At 32.6% G+C, this 21,451-nt stretch overlaps 1 protein-coding gene across 7 annotated transcripts in view; it reads left to right on the forward strand.

Moving 5' to 3' along the window:
* Positions 1 to 9,493, forward strand: part of LOC133635907 (protein FAM135B-like) — a 144,109-nt gene extending 134,616 nt beyond the window's left edge. For 6 of the 7 annotated variants that reach the window (XM_062029356.1, XM_062029360.1, XM_062029358.1 and 3 more), the window contains one exon: positions 8,209 to 9,493. In XM_062029356.1, coding sequence (XP_061885340.1) covers positions 8,209 to 9,359 — 1,151 coding nt within the window. In that variant the 3' untranslated portion in view covers positions 9,360 to 9,493. The remainder of the gene's footprint in view (positions 1 to 8,208) is intronic. The other variant, XM_062029361.1, reaches the window with a different exon arrangement.
* Positions 9,494 to 21,451: the final 11,958 nt, after the last annotated feature.

A 21,451-nucleotide genomic window follows, 5' to 3' on the forward strand; every position in this document is an offset into this window, starting at 1 on the left:
GAAACAGTTATCCGATGTATGCATCATAGTGTTTGTAGCCAAAGCTCATTTACAACACTTGTCCCCAACAACAACAACAACAACACAGATCCAACATCATTAAAATAGGAAAATAAAAAATAGAATAAGGCAAAGATGAGTCGATAATAATGATAATAGTAATAATACAGACAAAGTGCAAACTACCGTAATTTCCGGACTATAAGCCGCACCTGACTATAAGCTGCACCAGCTAAATCTAGGGGAAAATACAGATTGCTCCATATATAAGCCGCACCCTTGTATAAGCCGCAGGGTTTTGATGTGTAATTAGCGTAGTATATAGGGGTTCCTGCTACCACGGAGGGGATTGTCGGGACAGAGATGACTGTTTGGGAACGCAAAGCGTCCCATTTATTAACAATAAATCTTTCAATCATTCAATCAAACTTTTACATCTTTGACATGGCGAACAGCATTCGTGCAGAGTACAAATAATACAACGCTGCAAAGTAATACAAAGTGCTCGCCTGTACGTTATCAAAATAACCAGCCTACCGGTATATGAAAAGTCAGTCTTTAATCATTGTGTCATCGTCTTCCTCCTGCGTACTAAAACCACCCAAATCCTCTTTGTCGGTGTCGGAGAAGAACAGGCCGTATATAAGCCGCACCCTTGTATAAGCCGCAGGGACCAGAACCAGGGGAAAAAGTAGTGGCTTATAGTCCGGAAATTACAGTAGATAAAAGCCAATAATAATAATAACACAGACAAAGTGCAGACTAGATAAAAAACAATTAGTAAAAACTAAACATGGGAACACGATTGTTGCTCAACTAGCCATAATGTAGTTTGTTTTTTGAAAGTGACAAGTGCAGGTCTACTTTTCAAAGTGTCCGGTAAAGAGTTCCATAGTTGTGCTCCTTTTATTGAAAAGGCAGTCTGGGCAAAAAGATGTTCTACGGAATGGAACACAACAGTTGCCTTTTGACGTAGATCTGCTACCACTTTGCAGTCTTGTAATTGCCTAAGAGTTTATTCATAAATTGACAATGTTATAGACCAAAAAGTTTTAGGCTGAAACAATATCAAATACAAGATGAGCTTCCTAGAAATATGGAAATGTCCTTTACACAACATAAACACTGTTCAAATATATACACGTGAAATATCCTTGTACACGTGTTGGTTAAACATTTGTACCAATTATATACAAACAATTATACTTCCATTATTATTTATATCCCACATTTACTTTTGTAATTAACATTTATCATAGCATTCAAGAGTGATATCTTTTTCTAAGACATTGGTTTTAAAGTTGTTTTAAATGTGCAAATGGAACTGGAACATTTTACACTTTTACATCCATTTCAGCATCTGCGGGCACATGAACGGGAATAATAATAATATCATGTAGAACTTCCCCCCCCGGTTAGTTTTACTGTATTAAATTAAAACCGTGAATGATAAACTTGTGGACCGACCAGTGTTAGCTTTCTCGCTAGCTTGAATGCTAACATGAAAACAAGAGACATTAACGTATTTCGCCATTAAGAAATGTCACCCCAGTCTAAACTTGTACAAACACATGACTCTAAACAACTAAAGTTCACATTGAACATAAAGTGATGGATATCTCCACAGTGCAGGAAGGTGTCTAACAGGAAGTGAACTCGCGTGTCGTCACATAAACCAAAAGTGAAACAAACAGCTAAAATGCACCAAGCATGGATAAGTGGGGAGAGAGTGCATTTTTTCCCCATCATGCATTGTTATGGATTTAAATGGGCGTAATTTTGATTAGTGTATGGTGCTTGGACATGTTTTATAATATCCAATATAGTCTCATGTGTGTCGACTTTTTGTGTTGCTTGCACTTTTTTTATTTGTGTAATGCGTGGGAAAGGTTATTTGGATTGGGTCATAGAGGTAAATGCTGTGCTGTATACACTTCAAACACAATTTATGTCCGTTGACCTGATTTATTCACGTTGTCCACAAGGTGGCAGAACATCTGCAGCCATCAGATTGTCAGATATTCAAATTCAATTTGGAAACATTTCATTCTCATTCAACTCTGCTCCAGATCAGCTTCACATCAATAATAACTTTGCATTGTTTGCTTTTTGCTTTCTTTTATGCCCTTTTTCTCAAAGAGAACCTGACTTTTTTGATGGCAAAATATGCATAGTTTTTCTCCCAAACAATACAGTATGTGAATGTGGAATATTTGATGTGAAGTCAAATAGGTCAATCATTCATAACATTATTTTTTAACAAAGACAGTTTAAAAAAAACTCTTTCTAAAGGCTCTTTTATTCCATGTTTGGTTTTTTTATAATAGTATTTTTAGAAAGTGCACTGCAAAAAGTCAGTGTTCAAAAATACAAAAATGGGTGGTATTTTATTTGAACTAAGCAAAATGATCTGCCAATAGAACAAGAAAAAGTAAAATTAGCTAACCTCAATGAACCCAAAAATAGCTTAAAATAAGTATATTGTCACTAATAACAAGTGTACTACTATATGAGTACGTACTTTCTATTGTTCCATTGAAAATAAAACAGCAAAGTCCATTTGGCTGTCATCTGTTTTAATTATAAGACACAATTGTGTCAAAGTCATGATTTTTTATTTCATGCTTGAAGTAAGAAATGATGACTTTAAAAAAGCAGTTTTCTACTTGTGAGTGTTGATGACACAACACTTGATATTCTAGTTTCAAGCATGTTTTACTCAATATAGCTCATCAAATCTCAGCAACAAGCTGTAATATCTTACTGACATCATTTAGGAGCAAAACACTTCAAACAAGTAAAACACTCTAACATCAAATGTGCTTAGTGAGAAGAATGATCTTATCAGACAGAAAAGAAGCAAATATCAGCCTTATTTGACATATTTCATCTTACTTAGATGTCACTTTTTGCAGTGTGCTGCAAATGAACCCCAGGCCGCACTTTGACACCCTCAAGGCCAGGAATCTTTTTCAGAATGTTCTGTAAGAAAAAAAGTCTGATATTTGGTCATCATGATTCTTTCTGGGTAAATGTGAGCAAACTTCAGGGTCCAGTGAACTGTGTTTACTTTGTTGACTTTCTATATTCCTTTGTTGCCTTTTATTAACCTTTAAACTTGTATTTACATTATTTGACCTTTTAGTAACCTTTTGCTTTTTTATTGACAGTATTACCTTCTTTGACCATCTTTTATCTTGTTTTACCTTCTACATTCCCTTTTTTTTAACCTTTTGTTTAACTTTTAGCTTTTCTTTATTTTCTTTTACCTTTTATTGACTTTCTACCGTATTTTTCGGAGTATAAGTCGCTCCGGAGTATAAGTCGCACGGGCCGAAAATGCATAATAAAGAAGGGAAAAAACATATATAAGTCGCACTGGAGTATAAGTCGCATTTTTTGGGGAAATGTATTTGATAAAAGCCAACAGCAAGAATAGACAATTTAAAATGTGTAAAGAATAGTGAACAACAGGCTGAATAAGTGTACGTTATATGAGGCATAAATAACCAACTGCTATGTTAACGTAACATATTATGGTAAGAGTCATTCAAATAACTATAACATATAGAACATGCTATACGTCAGGGGTCACCAACCTTTTTGAAACCAAGAGCTACTTCTTGGGTAGTGATTAATGCGAAGGGCTACCAGTTTCAAAACACTTAAATAAATTGACAGAAATAGCCAATTTGCTCAATTTACCTTTAACTCTATGTTATTATTAATAATTAATGATATTTACACTTAATTGAATGGTTTAAAAGAGTAGAAAACACAAAAAATTACAATTACATTTTGAAACATAGTTTATCTTCAATTTCGACTCTTTAAAATTCAAAATTCAACCGAAAAAAAAAATAGAAAAACGAGTTAATTTGAATCATTTTGAAAAAATTAAAAAAATAATTTATGGAACATCATTAGTAATTTTTCCTGATTAAGATTAATTTTAGAATTTTGATGACATGTTTTAAATAGGTTAAAATCCAATCTGCACTTTGTTAGAATATATAACAAATTGGACCAAGCTATATTTCTAACAAAGACAAATCATTATTTCTTCTAGATTTTCCAGAACAAAAATTTTAAAAGAAATTCAAAAGACTTTGAAATAAGATTTAAATTTGATTCTACAGATTTTCTAGATTTGCCAGAATAATTTTTTTGAATTTTAATCATAATAAGTTTGAAGAAATATTTCACAAATATTCTTCGTCGAAAAAACAGAAGCTAAAATGAAGAATTAAATCAAAATGTATTTATTATTCTTTACAATAAAAAAATAAATGTACTTGAACATTGATTTAAATTGTCAGGAAAGAAGAGGAAGGAATTTAAAAGGTAAAAAGGTATATGTGTTTAAAAATCCTAAAATCATTTTTAAGGTTGTATTTTTTCTCTAAAATTGTCTTTCTGAAAGTTATAAGAAGCAAAGTAAAAAAAATAATGAATTTATTTAAACAAGTGAAGACCAAGTCTTTAAAATATTTTCTTGGATTTTTAAATTCTATTTGAGTTTTGTCTCTCTTAGAATTAAAAATGTCGGGCAAAGCGAGACCAGCTTGCTAGTAAATAAATACAATTTAAAAAATAGAGGCAGCTCACTGGTAAGTGCTGCTATTTGAGCTATTTTTAGAACAGGCCAGCGGGCTACTCATCTGGTCCTTACGGGCTACCTGGTGCCCGCGGGCACCGCGTTGGTGACCCCTGCTGTACGTTTACCAAACAATCTGTCACTCCTAAATCCCATGAAATCTTATACGTCTAGTCTCTTACGTGAATGAGATCAATAATATTATTTGATATTTTACGCTGATGTGTTAATCATTTCACACATAAGTCGCTCCTGAGTATAAGTCGCACCCCCGGCCAAACTATGAAAAAAACTGCCACTTATAGTCTGAAAAATACAGTATTTGGACACAAATACAATTCCATTACCAGACTGTCATACAGGAACATTTTTTAAACGTTTTACTTGGAAGCACTTCATTTATCTGCTCAGAACTTGGTAACAGTTTTATGACCTGAACACTGACCGTATAACAGCACACCTTTCAGGTAACCATCCGCCATTAAGGTAAAAGATGGTGTGTTCACAATAAAGTGTGAGATTCATCAGGATATATTTGGTGATGACTTAGACTTAGACTTAGACAAACTTTAATGATCCACAAGGGAAATTGTTCAACACAGTAGCTCAGTTACAATGATGGAAAGGACAATGCAGGTATAAATAGACTAATATAGCTATAAAAAAAAAATCTAACATATATACGAATATATACATAATATGTGTACAGAGTAATTTATATACAGATATATTATATTATGTCTATAACATATATACAATATAAACCAATGACCATGTACAATATTACAGTATATACAGTCTTATTACAGTAGTAACACTTGCATGTGTTAATGCCACAAATAACACATTTTGAAGTGAGGTTATTCCCCAGTTTATGTCACTTCATAGACTTTGTAACTTGAGCTAAATAATATTGATATTTTACGCTAATGTGTTAATCATTTCACACATAAGTCGCTCCTGAGTATAAGTCGCACCCCCGACCAAACTATGAAAAAAACTGCCACTTATCATCCGAAAAATACGGTACTTATTTTCTTTGACCGTCTTTTACCGTGTTTTTACCTTCGATATTCCTTTTTTACCTTTTTATTTAACTTATATTTAAGTTTGATTTATATTCTATTAATCTTTGACCGTCTTTTACCTTGTTTTTACCTTCTGTATTCCTTTTTTACCAGTTTTTAATTTTTGTTTACATTCTATTCATTTTTTATAGAGATGTCCGATAATATCGGCCTGCCGATATTATCGGCCGATATATGCGTTAAAATGTAATATCGGAAATGATCGGTATCGGTTTTTTTATTATCGGTATCGGTTTTTTTTTTTTTTTTTTATTAAATCCACATCAAAAACACAAGATACACTTACAATTAGTGCACCAAGCCAAAAAACCTCCCTCCCCCATTTATACTCATTCACACAAAAGGGTTGTTTCTTTCTGTTATTAATATTCTGCTTCCTACATTATATATCAATATATATCAATACAGTCTGCAAGGGATACAGTTATTAATATTAACAATATATATCAATACAGTCTGCAAGGGATACAGTTATTAATATTAACAATATATATCAATACAGTCTGCAAGGGATACAGTTATTAATATTAACAATATATATCAATACAGTCTGCAAGGGATACAGTTATTAATATTAACAATATATATCAATACAGTCTGCAAGGGATACAGTCCGTAAGCACACATGATTGTGCGTGCTGCTGCTCCACTAATAGTACTAACCTTTAACACTTCATTTTACTCATTTTCATTCATTACTAATTTCTATGTAACTGTTTTTATATTGTTGTACTTTCTTTTTTATTCAAGAAAATGTTTTTAATTTATTTATCTTATTTTACTAATTTTTAAAAAAAAGTACCTTATCTTCACCATACCTGCTTGTCCAAATTAGGCATAATAATGTGTTAATTCCACGACTGTATATATCGGTTGATATCGGTATCGGTTGATATCGGTATAGGTAATTAAAGAGTTGGACAATATCGGAATATCGGATATCGGCAAAAAGCCATTATCGGACATCCCTAATTTCACACATAAGTCGCTCCTGAGTATAAGTCGCACCCCCGGCCAAACTATGAAAAAAACTGCCACTTATAGTCCGAAAAATACGGTACATATTTTCTTTGACCGTGTTTTTACCTTCGATATTCCTTTTTTACCTTTTTATTTAACTTATATTTAAGTTTTATTCATTTTCTACTAATCTTTGACCGTCTTTTACCTTGTTTTTACCTTCTGTATTCCTTTTTTTTACCAGTTTTTAATTTTTGTTTACATTCTATTCATTTTTTATAGAGATGTCCGATAATATCGGCCTGCCGATATTATCGGCCGATATATGCGTTAAAATGTAATATCGGAAATTATCGGTATCGGTTTTTTTATTATCGGTATCGTTTTTTTTTTGTTTTTTTTTTATTAAATCCACATCAAAAACACAAGATACACTTACAATTAGTGCACCAAGCCAAAAAACCTCCCTCCCCCATTTACACTCATTCACACAAAAGGGTTGTTTCTTTCTGTTATTAATATTCTGCTTCCTACATTATATATCAATATATATCAATACAGTCTGCAAGGGATACAGTTATTAATATTAACAATATATATCAATACAGTCTGCAAGGGATACAGTTATTAATATTAACAATATATATCAATACAGTCTGCAAGGATTACAGTTATTAATATTAACAATATATATCAATACAGTCTGCAAGGGATACAGTTATTAATATTAACAATATATATCAATACAGTCTGCAAGGGATACAGTCCGTAAGCACACATGATTGTGCGTGCTGCTGCTCCACTAATAGTACTAACCTTTAACACTTCATTTTACTCATTTTCATTCATTACTAGTTTCTATGTAACTGTTTTTATATTGTTGTACTTTCTTTTTTATTCAAGAAAATGTTTTTAATTTAGTTATCTTATTTTACTAATTTTTTTTAAAAAGTACCTTATCTTCACCATACATGGTTGTCCAAATTAGGCATAATAATGTGTTAATTCCACGACTGCATATATCGGTTGATATCGGTATCGGTTGATATCGGTATAGGTAATTAAAGAGTTGGACAATATCGGAATATCGTATATCGGCAAAAAGCCATTATCGGACATCCCCTAATTTCACACATAAGTCGCTCCTGAGTATAAGTCGCACCCCCCGGCCAAACTATGAAAAAAAACTGCCACTTATAGTCCGAAAAAATACGGTACATATTTTTCTTTGACCGTGTTTTTTTACCTTCGATATTCCTTTTTTTACCTTTATATTTAACTTATATTTTAAGTTTTTATTCATTTTTCTACTAATCTTTGACCGTCTTTTACCTTGTTTTTACCTTCTGTATTCCTTTTTTACCAGTTTTTAATTTTTGTTTACATTCTATTCCTTTTTTATCGTTTTTCACCTTGTTTTAACTTCGATATTCCTTTTTTTTTTAACCTTTTATTTACTACCTTTGCTGTACATTCTATTTACTGTAATTACATATTTAAAAAAAATTAAAAATGTTAACCTTTAATTGACCCTACTTTACATTCAATGTGTCTATTTTTCAGCAGAAGTCGTCGTGGCGACGTGCGAGGACCAGACTCTGTGGGATCCTGCAGCCATGAGGAGTCCGGAGAGGGAGAGAGAGGCGTGTCCTGAAGACGACTGCATGGACCTGACCACTTACGTGTCGCTCATGGCCCAGCAGAGCGCAGCTTGTCAGGAAGTGTCAGTCACAGACTCAGAGGACAGCTGTGGTCCTCAGGCTCTCAGACATTCTTGCAGAAGTGGAGACAAGAAGAAGATGGCTGACCAGGAGGTGAGCGTCAGCCTAAGGAGCGAGGACGAGGAGTCTTTGGTGTTGAACCACGACAGTGAGGCAGGAAGTGTTCCTCTGGTCTGTCACCTTTCAGTCCTATCTTCCTCCCCTGGTGCTCTCAGGAAGGAGCGAGGAGGTTCTGTCCTCTCCAAGATAATCAAGCGCTCCTCCTCGCTCATATCGGACTCGGGCATCGAGAGCGAGCCCAGCTCGGTGGCCCTGCCGGCTCGTGAGCGGGAGATCCCCAGACACAAAGTCCTTCGGCGGCCGGTCCACCGTAGCTCCTTGGAAGGCCTGCAGCTGGACGGCAACATCCAAGCGTCTTTGACGTCCATCAGCTCGCTGCCTTACGAGGACGAGCGGGGTCAAGGCGGCAAGCTGACCAAGTCCATGTCGGCGCCGCAGATCAGCAGCCCGGACGACGAGGACCAGGATGTCCAAGTTCTACAACAACCGGAAGACTTCTCTTTGCACTCGGACAAATCTCCGTCATCCAGTTCAATGACAAACTGGGGCAGTCGTCAAGGCAACAAAGACAGTCGGGGGTCCACGGAGGACCTCCGTCTTCCTCCTGACGACGACCTCGGCGTCTCGGTGGAGCAGATCCGTCTCAGCGCCGGCAAGGAAAATGTCCTTCAGAGAACACAGCCAGGCCGCAGCAACAACTCCGGCCTGGCCTTCGTCAACAAGAAGATGGTGGAGGTGGTCAACATGTCCTGCGCCCCAACATGTCTGCCCTTCTCCTCCGCCCTCAGGGACTCGCCCTCCATCAGCGGCCTGTCCACTCGCCACACCGCCTCGCCCATTACCCATCAGCCACTGGGCTCCTTTGGCATCGTCTCAACCTTCGCGAGCCACCTGGGAATGGACGACGGAAGCAACGAACGCATGATCAGGTGACACTTGACATATTAATAATCACATGAAAATATTACAAACTTGTCATATTTGGCTGCCTTATTTGGCTAATAGTAAAACACTTTATGCAAAGTTATATTGATAGAAGTCTATTATTAGGGACCGAGTCCCTTTGGGACAGAGGACCTTATTAGGGTCCGCCTGTACCTTGTATAAAGGACTCCCACTGGGAGTCCGTTGTACAGGTTACAAAGGAACCTATTGAAATTGTAAGGTTGATTATTATTCCGCAGCTTTGCCCCCCCCAACATGCTTCAAAACTCACCAAATGTTATACACACATAGAAAACTGGGACAGCACACTTTAGAAAAAAAAAAAAACCCCAAAAATAAAAATTGCGCTCTAGCGCCCCCCTAGGAAAAAAACCCAAAACAAACTGCCTGTAACTCCCACTAGGAAGGTCGTAGAGACATGAAACAAAAACCTGCATGTAGGTCTCACTTAGACCTACAATTCATAATTTCACATCCTCGGGCAAAAACCAACAGGAAGTTGGCAATTTCCCCTTCAACACAAAAAATGACTAAAAACATGTTTACACACATTGGGACTGGTGGAATTTGCGATCTAAAAAAAAACCGAACCCCAAAACTCAAAATTGCGCTCTAGCGCAATTTTTGAATAAAACAGAGACAAAACTGCTTCTCAGAGGAAAACTCCGACAAAACTGCTTGTAACTTCCGGTAGGAATGTCGTAGAGACATGAAACAAAAACCTCTACGTAGGTCTCACTTAGACCTACATTTCATAGATTGAAATCCTTCAGCAAAAATCAACAGGAAGTTTGATATCCCCACTTCAAAACACATTTTTTTTTAAAAGTGGTCACCAAACATCAACATTATCTCCTCTGAGCGCGTTTGTCGTTTTAGCTTCAAACTACTACAGGAGAGAGATTGAACCCTTCTGATTAAAAGTTGACGAATGCGTTTTAATAAGTGCTACGGTTTTGATTTTACGAGCCTTCAAAGAAAAGAACCACTGTGCCGCAGCACCTAGGAAAAAAAACACAGACACAACTTCCTCTAACTCTCAGTAGGAATATCGTAGAGACACGAAACAAAAACCTCTATGTAGGTCTCACTCAGGACTACCACTGGACAAAAGTATTGGGACACTTAGGACTAACACCTGCCAAAATGCGGACCCGACCAACGCTGCTTGCAGCTTTAATTGTATTTCTAGCGTTTTATTATTATACCGCCGCCTCTTTGAGCTGTCATTTCACCCCCTTAACATGCTTCAAAACTCACCAAATTGGACACACACATCAGGATTCAGGACTGGCGAAAATTGCGATCTAATCAAAAAACCAAACCCCAAAACTCAAAATTGCGCTCTAGCGCCCCCTAGGAAGAAAACACAGACAAAACTGCCTGTAACTCCCAGTAGGAATGTCGTAGAGACATGAAACAAAAACCTCTATGTAGGTCTCACTTAGACCTAGATTTCATTCACTGACAACCCCCAGCAAAAATCAACAGGAAGTTTGCAATTCCCCCTTCAAAACAAAAGTTGTGTTAAAACAGTCACCTTTTTTCAAACATGATCTCCTCTGAGCACGTTTGTCGTGTTGGCTTCAAACTAGCACAGGAGAGAGATTGAACCCTTCTGATTAAAAGTTGATGTAAGACTTTTAATTACTGCTCCGGTTTGGATTTTATGAGCCTTCAAAGTCGGTCCCGTCCATCGCTGCTTGCAGCTTTAATTTGCTAAGTAGTACTAATAGGGATAATAGGAATAATTCATTGCTGTTGACCTGACATCATTGCTGTTGACCTGACACCTGAAACGTGACAGATTGATTCTACTGCCAGATGGCAGTAGAATGTTGAACATCTTAATATGTGGTTTGTGGCAATTCCAACTTTGACCACAGCGTCAGTTGCTATGGAGAGAGGCGCTTTCCATCATTTTCAGCAGACTGCATTGCGAGATCAGTAACCAATTAATTCTGAGAAAAAAGTACAATAATTAAATCTGGGATGTAATATTGTGCACTTAATGACTAGTAGGGCTAATAAATACATTATAGTCAAAATAATAAACACACACACACACACACACACACACACACACACACACACACACACACACACACACACACACACACACACACACACACACACTACTATTGTCAATAACACTCGGCACTGAGGATGGAGAAAACGCCACAATAGAAAATAAAATGTAGTTTGAAATATATGTACAATATTAAGATGTACAAATAAAGTACATGAATAAATGAATAAAAACAAAGTAGTATTAATAGCAATGAATACAATAGAAAATAACAGAATAAAAAACCAAGGAAGAGCTTAACATGATCGGTAAAAAAGCCTGATAAAAAAGTGTCTTGAACATTTTTTATTTTATTTTTTTCAAAAATATCAACAATCTTTGCAGTCCTGACATGTTCTGATCAATACATGTATACAGTATATACATGTATTTATGTACATGTATACAGTATATACATGTACATAAATACATGTATTTATGTACATGTGTATATATACATGTTCTAATCAATACATGTATACAGTATATACATGTATTTATGTACATGTATTTATGTACATGTATACAGTATATACATGTACATAAATACATGTATTTATGTACATGTGTATATATACATGTTCTAATCAATACATGTACATACATGTATATATACATGTTTATGTATATGTATTTATACATGTTCTAATCTATACATGTACATTAATACATGTGTAAATGTATATATACATGTTCTAATCAATACATATATATACATTTATTTATGTACATATATTTATTCATGTTCTAATCTATACATGTACAAAAATACATGTATAAATGTATATACTGTATACATGTTCTAATCAATACATGTACATACATGTATATATACATGTATTTATGTACATGTATAGATTAGAACATGAATAAATACATGTACATAAATACATGTATAAATGTATATACTGTATACATGTTCTAATCAATACATGTACATACATGTATATATACATGTATTTATTCATGTTCTAATCTATACATGTATTATGTACATGTACATAAATACACGTATAAATGTATATATACATGTTCTAATCAATACATGCACATACATGTATACATACATGTATTTATGTACATGTATTTATACATGTTCTAATCTATACATGTACATATATATACATGTATTTATGTACACATATAGATTAGAACATGAATAAATACATGTATATATACATGTATGTATACATGTATGTACATGTATTGATTAGAACATGTATATATACATGTACATAAATACATGTATTATGTACATGTATATATACATGTATTTATGTACACATATAGATTAGAACATGCCAGAAAGAGTCAGGACTGCAAAGATTGTTGATATTTTTGAAAATTCTTTATAAAAAAGGTTAAAGACACGTGTTCATGTACATGTATACATACATGTACATAAATACATGAAATATATACTCCTCATAAATACATGTATATATACATGTAGATAGACATACACGTGTACACAGACATGTACATACATGTGTATATACATGTACATAGACATGTATATACACACGTACATAGACATGTGTATATACATGTATATTTACATGTATATACACATGTCTATGTGTAGATGCACATAAACATGTATGTATAGATGTATACATATATGTACATAAATAGTTGCATGGATATTGTTCTAGTCTCTTGTTAAAAGTCAATGTACATGTATAGATGTGACACTATATCATATATTCATACATACATATATATTTATGTGATTATTATTGATGCTTCTCCAAGGCCAAAAAGAGTATATGATGTTATGTATATCATCACTATTATTATTATTCATGTTTTGTGCAGTTTCTCCAAGGCCAAAGAGTATATGATGTTATGTATATCATCACTATTATTATTATTCATGTTTTGTGCAGTTTCTCCAAGGCCAAAAAGAGTATATGATGTTATGTATATCATCACTATTATTATTATTCATGTTTTGTGCAGTTTCTCCAAGGCCAAAAAGAGTATATGATGTTATGTATATCATCACTATTATTATTATTCATGTTTTGTGCAGTTTCTCCAAGGCCAAAAAGAGTATATGATGTTATGTATATCATCACTATTATTATTATTCATGTTTTGTGCAGTTTCTCCAAGGCCAAAAAGAGTATATGATGTTATGTATATCATCACTATTATTATTATTCATGTTTTGTGCAGTTTCTCCAAGGCCAAAAAGAGTATATGATGTTATGTATATCATCACTATTATTATTATTCATGTTTTGTGCAGTTTCTCCAAGGCCAAAAAGAGTATATGATGTTATGTATATCATCACTATTATTATTATTCATGTTTTGTGCAGTTTCTCCAAGGCCAAAAAGAGTATATGATGTTATGTATATCATCACTATTATTATTCATGTTTTGTGCAGTTTCTCCAAGGCCAAAAAGAGTATATGATGTTATGTATATCATCACTATTATTATTATTCATGTTTTGTGCAGTTTGTCCAAGGCCAAAGAGTATATGATGTTATGTATATCATCACTATTATTATTCATGTTTTGTGCAGTTTCTCCAAGGCCAAAGAGTATATGATGTTATGTATATCATCACTATTATTATTATTCATGTTTTGTGCAGTTTCTCCAAGGCCAAAAAGAGTATATGATGTTATGTATATCATCACAATTATTATTCATGTTTTGTGCAGTTTCTCCAAGGCCAAAAAGAGTATATGATGTTATGTATATCATCACTATTATTATTATTCATGTTTTGTGCAGTTTCTCCAAGGCCAAAAAGAGTATATGATGTTATGTATATCATCACTATTATTATTATTCATGTTTTGTGCAGTTTGTCCAAGGCCAAAAAGAGTATATGATGTTATGTATATCATCACTATTATTATTATTCATGTTTTGTGCAGTTTCTCCAAGGCCAAAAAGAGTATATGATGTTATGTATATCATCACTATTATTATTATTCATGTTTTGTGCAGTTTCTCCAAGGCCAAAAAGAGTATATGATGTTATGTATATCATCACTATTATTATTCATGTTTTGTGCAGTTTCTCCAAGGCCAAAAAGAGTATATGATGTTATGTATATCATCACTATTATTATTATTCATGTTTTGTGCAGTTTGTCCAAGGCCAAAGAGTATATGATGTTATGTATATCATCACTATTATTATTCATGTTTTGTGCAGTTTCTCCAAGGCCAAAAAGTATATGATGTTATGTATATCATCACTATTATTATTATTCATGTTTTGTGCAGTTTCTCCAAGGCCAAAAAGAGTATATGATGTTATGTATATCATCACTATTATTATTATTCATGTTTTGTGCAGTTTCTCCAAGGCCAAAAAGAGTATATGATGTTATGTATATCATCACTATTATTATTCATGTTTTGTGCAGTTTCTCCAAGGCCAAAAAGAGTATATGATGTTATGTATATCATCACTATTATTATTATTCATGTTTTGTGCAGTTTCTCCAAGGCCAAAAAGAGTATATGATGTTATGTATATCATCATTATTATTATTATTCATGTTTTGTGCAGTTTCTCCAAGGCCAAAAAGAGTATATGATGTTATGTATATCATCACAATTATTATTCATGTTTTGTGCAGTTTCTCCAAGGCCAAAAAGAGTATATGATGTTATGTATATCATCACTATTATTATTATTCATGTTTTGTGCAGTTTCTCCAAGGCCAAAAAGAGTATATGATGTTATGTATATCATCATTATTATTATTATTCATGTTTTGTGCAGTTTCTCCAAGGCCAAAAAGAGTATATGATGTTATGTATATCATCACAATTATTATTCATGTTTTGTGCAGTTTCTCCAAGGCCAAAAAGAGTATATGATGTTATGTATATCATCACTATTATTATTATTCATGTTTTGTGCAGTTTCTCCAAGGCCAAAGAGTATATGATGTTATGTATATCATCACTATTATTATTCATGTTTTGTGCAGTTTCTCCAAGGCCAAAAAGAGTATATGATGTTATGTATATCATCACTATTATTATTATTCATGTTTTGTGCAGTTTCTCCAAGGCCAAAGAGTATATGATGTTATGTATATCATCACTATTATTATTCATGTTTTGTGCAGTTTCTCCAAGGCCAAAGAGTATATGATGTTATGTATATCATCACTATTATTATTATTCATGTTTTGTGCAGTTTCTCCAAGGCCAAAAAGAGTATATGATGTTATGTATATCATCACTATTATTATTATTCATGTTTTGTGCAGTTTCTCCAAGGCCAAAGAGTATATGATGTTATGTATATCATCACTATTATTATTATTCATGTTTTGTGCAGTTTCTCCAAGGCCAAAGAGTATATGATGTTATGTATATCATCACTATTATTATTCATGTTTTGTGCAGTTTCTCCAAGGCCAAAAAGAGTATATGATGTTATGTATATCATCACTATTATTATACATGTTTTGTGCAGTTTCTCCAAGGCCAAAGAGTATATGATGTTATGTATATCATCACTATTATTATTCATGTTTTGTGCAGTTTCTCCAAGGCCAAAAAGAGTATATGATGTTATGTATATCATCACTATTATTATTATTCATGTTTTGTGCAGTTTCTCCAAGGCCAAAAAGAGTATATGATGTTATGTATATCATCACTATTATTATTATTCATGTTTTGTGCAGTTTCTCCAAGGCCAAAGAGTATATGATGTTATGTATATCATCACTATTATTATTATTCATGTTTAGTGCAGTTTCTCCAAGGCCAAAGAGTATATGATGTTATGTATATCATCATTATTATTATTCATGTTTTGTGCAGTTTCTCCAAGGCCAAAAAGAGTATATGATGTTATGTATATCATCACTATTATTATTCATGTTTTGTGCAGTTTCTCCAAGGCCAAAAAGAGTATATGATGTTATGTATATCATCATATTATTATTATTCATGTTTTGTGCAGTTTCTCCAAGGCCAAAAAGAGTATATGATGTTATGTATATCATCACAATTATTATTCATGTTTTGTGCAGTTTCTCCAAGGCCAAAAAGAGTATATGATGTTATGTATATCATCACTATTATTATTCATGTTTTGTGCAGTTTCTCCAAGGCCAAAAAGAGTATATGATGTTATGTATATCATCATTATTATTATTATTCATGTTTTGTGCAGTTTCTCCAAGGCCAAAAAGAGTATATGATGTTATGTATATCATCACAATTATTATTCATGTTTTGTGCAGTTTCTCCAAGGCCAAAAAGAGTATATGATGTTATGTATATCATCACTATTATTATTATTCATGTTTTGTGCAGTTTCTCCAAGGCCAAAGAGTATATGATGTTATGTATATCATCACTATTATTATTCATGTTTTGTGCAGTTTCTCCAAGGCCAAAAAGAGTATATGATGTTATGTATATCATCACTATTATTATTATTCATGTTTTGTGCAGTTTCTCCAAGGCCAAAAGAGTATATGATGTTATGTATATCATCACTATTATTATTCATGTTTTTGTGCAGTTTCTCCAAGGCCAAAGAGTATATGATGTTATGTATATCATCACTATTATTATTATTCATGTTTTTGTGCAGTTTTCTCCAAGGCCAAAAAGAGTATATGATGTTATGTATATCAATCACTATTATTATTATTCATGTTTTGTGCAGTTTTCTCCAAGGCCAAAAGAGTATATGATGTTATGTATATCATCACTATTATTATATTCATGTTTTTGTGCAGTTTCTCCAAGGCCAAAAGAGTATATGATTGTTATGTATATCATCACTATTTATTATTCATGTTTTGTGCAGTTTCTCCAAGGCCAAAAAAGAGTATATGATGTTATGTATATCATCACTATTATTAATTCATGTTTTTGTGCAGTTTCTCCAAGGCCAAAAGAGTATATGATGTTATGTATATCATCACTATTATTATTTCATGTTTTGTGCAGTTTCTCCAAGGCCAAAAAGAGTATATGATGTTATGTATATCATCACTATTATTATTATTCATGTTTTGTGCAGTTTTCTCCAAGGCCAAAAGAGTATATGATGTTATGTATATCATCACTATATTATTATTCATGTTTTGTGCAGTTTTCTCCAAGGCCAAAAGAGTATATGATGTTATGTATATCATCACTATTATTATTATTCATGTTTTAGTGCAGTTTTCTCCAAGGCCAAAGGAGTATATTGATGTTATGTATATCATCATTATTATTATTTCATGTTTTTGATGCAGTGATGTTATGTATATCATCACTATTATTATTATTCATGTTTTGTGCAGTTTCTCCAAGGCCAAAGAGTATATGATGTTATGTATATCATCATTATTATTATATTCATGTTTTGTGCAGTTTCTCCAAGGCCAAAAAGAGTATATGATGTTATGGTTATCATCACTATTATTATTATTCATGTTTTGTGCAGTTTCTCCAAGGCCAAAAAGAGTATATGATGTTATGTATATCATCACTATTATTATTATTCATGTTTTGTGCAGTTTCTCCAAGGCCAAAAAGAGTATATGATGTTATGTATATCATCACTATTATTATTCATGTTTTGTGCAGTTTCTCCAAGGCCAAAGAGTATATGATGTTATGTATATCATCACTATTATTATTATTCATGTTTTGTGCAGTTTCTCCAAGGCCAAAAAGAGTATATGATGTTATGTATATCATCACTATTATTATTATTCATGTTTTGTGCAGTTTCTCCAAGGCCAAAGAGTATATGATGTTATGTATATCATCACTATTATTATTATTCATGTTTTGTGCAGTTTCTCCAAGGCCAAAAAGAGTATATGATGTTATGTATATCATCACTATTATTATACATGTTTTGTGCAGTTTCTCCAAGGCCAAAGAGTATATGATGTTATGTATATCATCACTATTATTATTCATGTTTTGTGCAGTTTCTCCAAGGCCAAAAAGAGTATATGATGTTATGTATATCATCACTATTATTATTATTCATGTTTTGTGCAGTTTCTCCAAGGCCAAAAAGAGTATATGATGTTATGTATATCATCACTATTATTATTATTCATGTTTTGTGCAGTTTCTCCAAGGCCAAAGAGTATATGATGTTATGTATATCATCACTATTATTATTATTCATGTTTAGTGCAGTTTCTCCAAGGCCAAAGAGTATATGATGTTATGTATATCATCATTATTATTATTCATGTTTTGTGCAGTTTCTCCAAGGCCAAAGAGTATATGATGTTATGTATATCATCACTATTATTATTATTCATGTTTTGTGCAGTTTCTCCAAGGCCAAAGAGTATATGATGTTATGTATATCATCATTATTATTATTCATGTTTTGTGCAGTTTCTCCAAGGCCAAAAAGAGTATATGATGTTATGGTTATCATCACTATTATTATTATTCATGTTTTGTGCAGTTTCTCCAAGGCCAAAAAGAGTATATGATGTTATGTATATCATCACTATTATTATTATTCATGTTTTGTGCAGTTTCTCCAAGGCCAAAAAGAGTATATGATGTTATGTATATCATCACTATTATTATTCATGTTTTGTGCAGTTTCTCCAAGGCCAAAGAGTATATGATGTTAGGTATATCATCACTATTATTATTCATGTTTTGTGCAGTTTCTCCAAGGCCAAAAAGAGTATATGATGTTATGTATATCATCACTATTATTATTATTCATGTTTTGTGCAGTTTCTCCAAGGCCAAAAAGAGTATATGATGTTATGTATATCATCACTATTATTATTATTCATGTTTTGTGCAGTTTTGTCCAAGGCCAAAAAGAGTATATGATGTTATGTATATCATCACTATTATTATTATTCATGTTTTGTGCAGTTTCTCCAAGGCCAAAGAGTATATGATGTTATGTATATCATCACTATTATTATTATTCATGTTTTGTGCAGTTTGTCCAAGGCCAAAAAGAGTATATGATGTTATGTATATCATCACTATTATTATTATTCATGTTTTTTGCAGTTTGTCCAAGGCCAAAAAGAGTATATGATGTTATGTATATCATCACTATTATTATTATTCATGTTTTGTGCAGTTTCTCCAAGGCCAAAGAGTATATGATGTTATGTATATCATCACTATTATTATTATTCATGTTTTGTGCAGTTTGTCCAAGGCCAAAGAGTATATGATGTTATGTATATCATCACTATTATTATTATTCATGTTTTGTGCAGTTTCTCCAAGGCCAAAGAGTATATGATGTTATGTATATCATCATTATTATTATTATTCATGTTTTGTGCAGTTTCTCCAAGGCCAAAAGAGTATATGATGTTATGTATATCATCACTATTATTATTCATGTTTTGTGCAGTTTCTCCAAGGCCAAAAAGAGTATATGATGTTATGTATATCATCACTATTATTATTATTCATGTTTTGTGCAGTTTCTCCAAGGCCAAAAAGAGTATATGATGTTATGTATATCATCACTATTATTATTATTCATGTTTTGTGCAGTTTCTCCAAGGCCAAAAAGTATATGATGTTATGTATATCATCACTATTATTATTCATGTTTTGTGCAGTTTCTCCAAGGCCAAAGAGTATATGATGTTATGTATATCATCACTATTATTATTATTCATGTTTTGTGCAGTTTCTCCAAGGCCAAAGAGTATATGATGTTATGTATATCATCACTATTATTATTATTCATGTTTTGTGCAGTTTCTCCAAGGCCAAAAAGAGTATATGATGTTATGTATATCATCACTATTATTATTATTCATGTTTTGTGCAGTTTCTCCAAGGCCAAAGAGTATATGATGTTATGTATATCATCACTATTATTATTATTCATGTTTTGTGCAGTTTCTCCAAGGCCAAAGAGTATATGATGTTATGTATATCATCACTATTATTATTATTCATGTTTTGTGCAGTTTCTCCAAGGCCAAAAAGAGTATATGATGTTATGTATATCATCACTATTATTATTATTCATGTTTTGTGCAGTTTCTCCAAGGCCAAAGAGTATATGATGTTATGTATATCATCACTATTATTATTCATGTTTTGTGCAGTTTGTCCAAGGCCAAAAAGAGTATATGATGTTATGTATATCATCACTATTATTATTATTCATGTTTTGTGCAGTTTCTCCAAGGCCAAAGAGTATATGATGTTATGTATATCATCACTATTATTATTCATGTTTTGTGCAGTTTCTCCAAGGCCAAAAAGAGTATATGATGTTATGTATATCATCACTATTATTATTATTCATGTTTTGTGCAGTTTCTCCAAGGCCAAAAAGAGTATATGATGTTATGTATATCATCACTATTATTATTATTCATGTTTTGTGCAGTTTCTCCAAGGCCAAAAAGTATATGATGTTATGTATATCATCACTATTATTATTATTCATGTTTTGTGCAGTTTCTCCAAGGCCAAAGAGTATATGATGTTATGTATATCATCACTATTATTATTATTCATGTTTTGTGCAGTTTCTCCAAGGCCAAAGAGTATATGATGTTATGTATATCATCACTATTATTATTATTCATGTTTTGTGCAGTTTCTCCAAGGCCAAAAAGAGTATATGATGTTATGTATATCATCACTATTATTATTATTCATGTTTTGTGCAGTTTCTCCAAGGCCAAAGAGTATATGATGTTATGTATATCATCACTATTATTATTATTCATGTTTTGTGCAGTTTCTCCAAGGCCAAAAGAGTATATGATGTTATGTATATCATCACTATTATTATTATTCATGTTTTGTGCAGTTTCTCCAAGGCCAAAAAGAGTATATGATGTTATGTATATCATCACTATTATTATTATTCATGTTTTGTGCAGTTTGTCCAAGGCCAAAGAGTATATGATGTTATGTATATCATCACTATTATTATTCATGTTTTGTGCAGTTTCTCCAAGGCCAAAAGAGTATATGATGTTATGTATATCATCACTATTATTATTATTCATGTTTTGTGCAGTTTCT

Source organism: Entelurus aequoreus, linkage group LG20 (genome assembly GCF_033978785.1).
Source record: "Entelurus aequoreus isolate RoL-2023_Sb linkage group LG20, RoL_Eaeq_v1.1, whole genome shotgun sequence".
NCBI classification, from domain to species: domain Eukaryota; kingdom Metazoa; phylum Chordata; class Actinopteri; order Syngnathiformes; family Syngnathidae; genus Entelurus; species Entelurus aequoreus.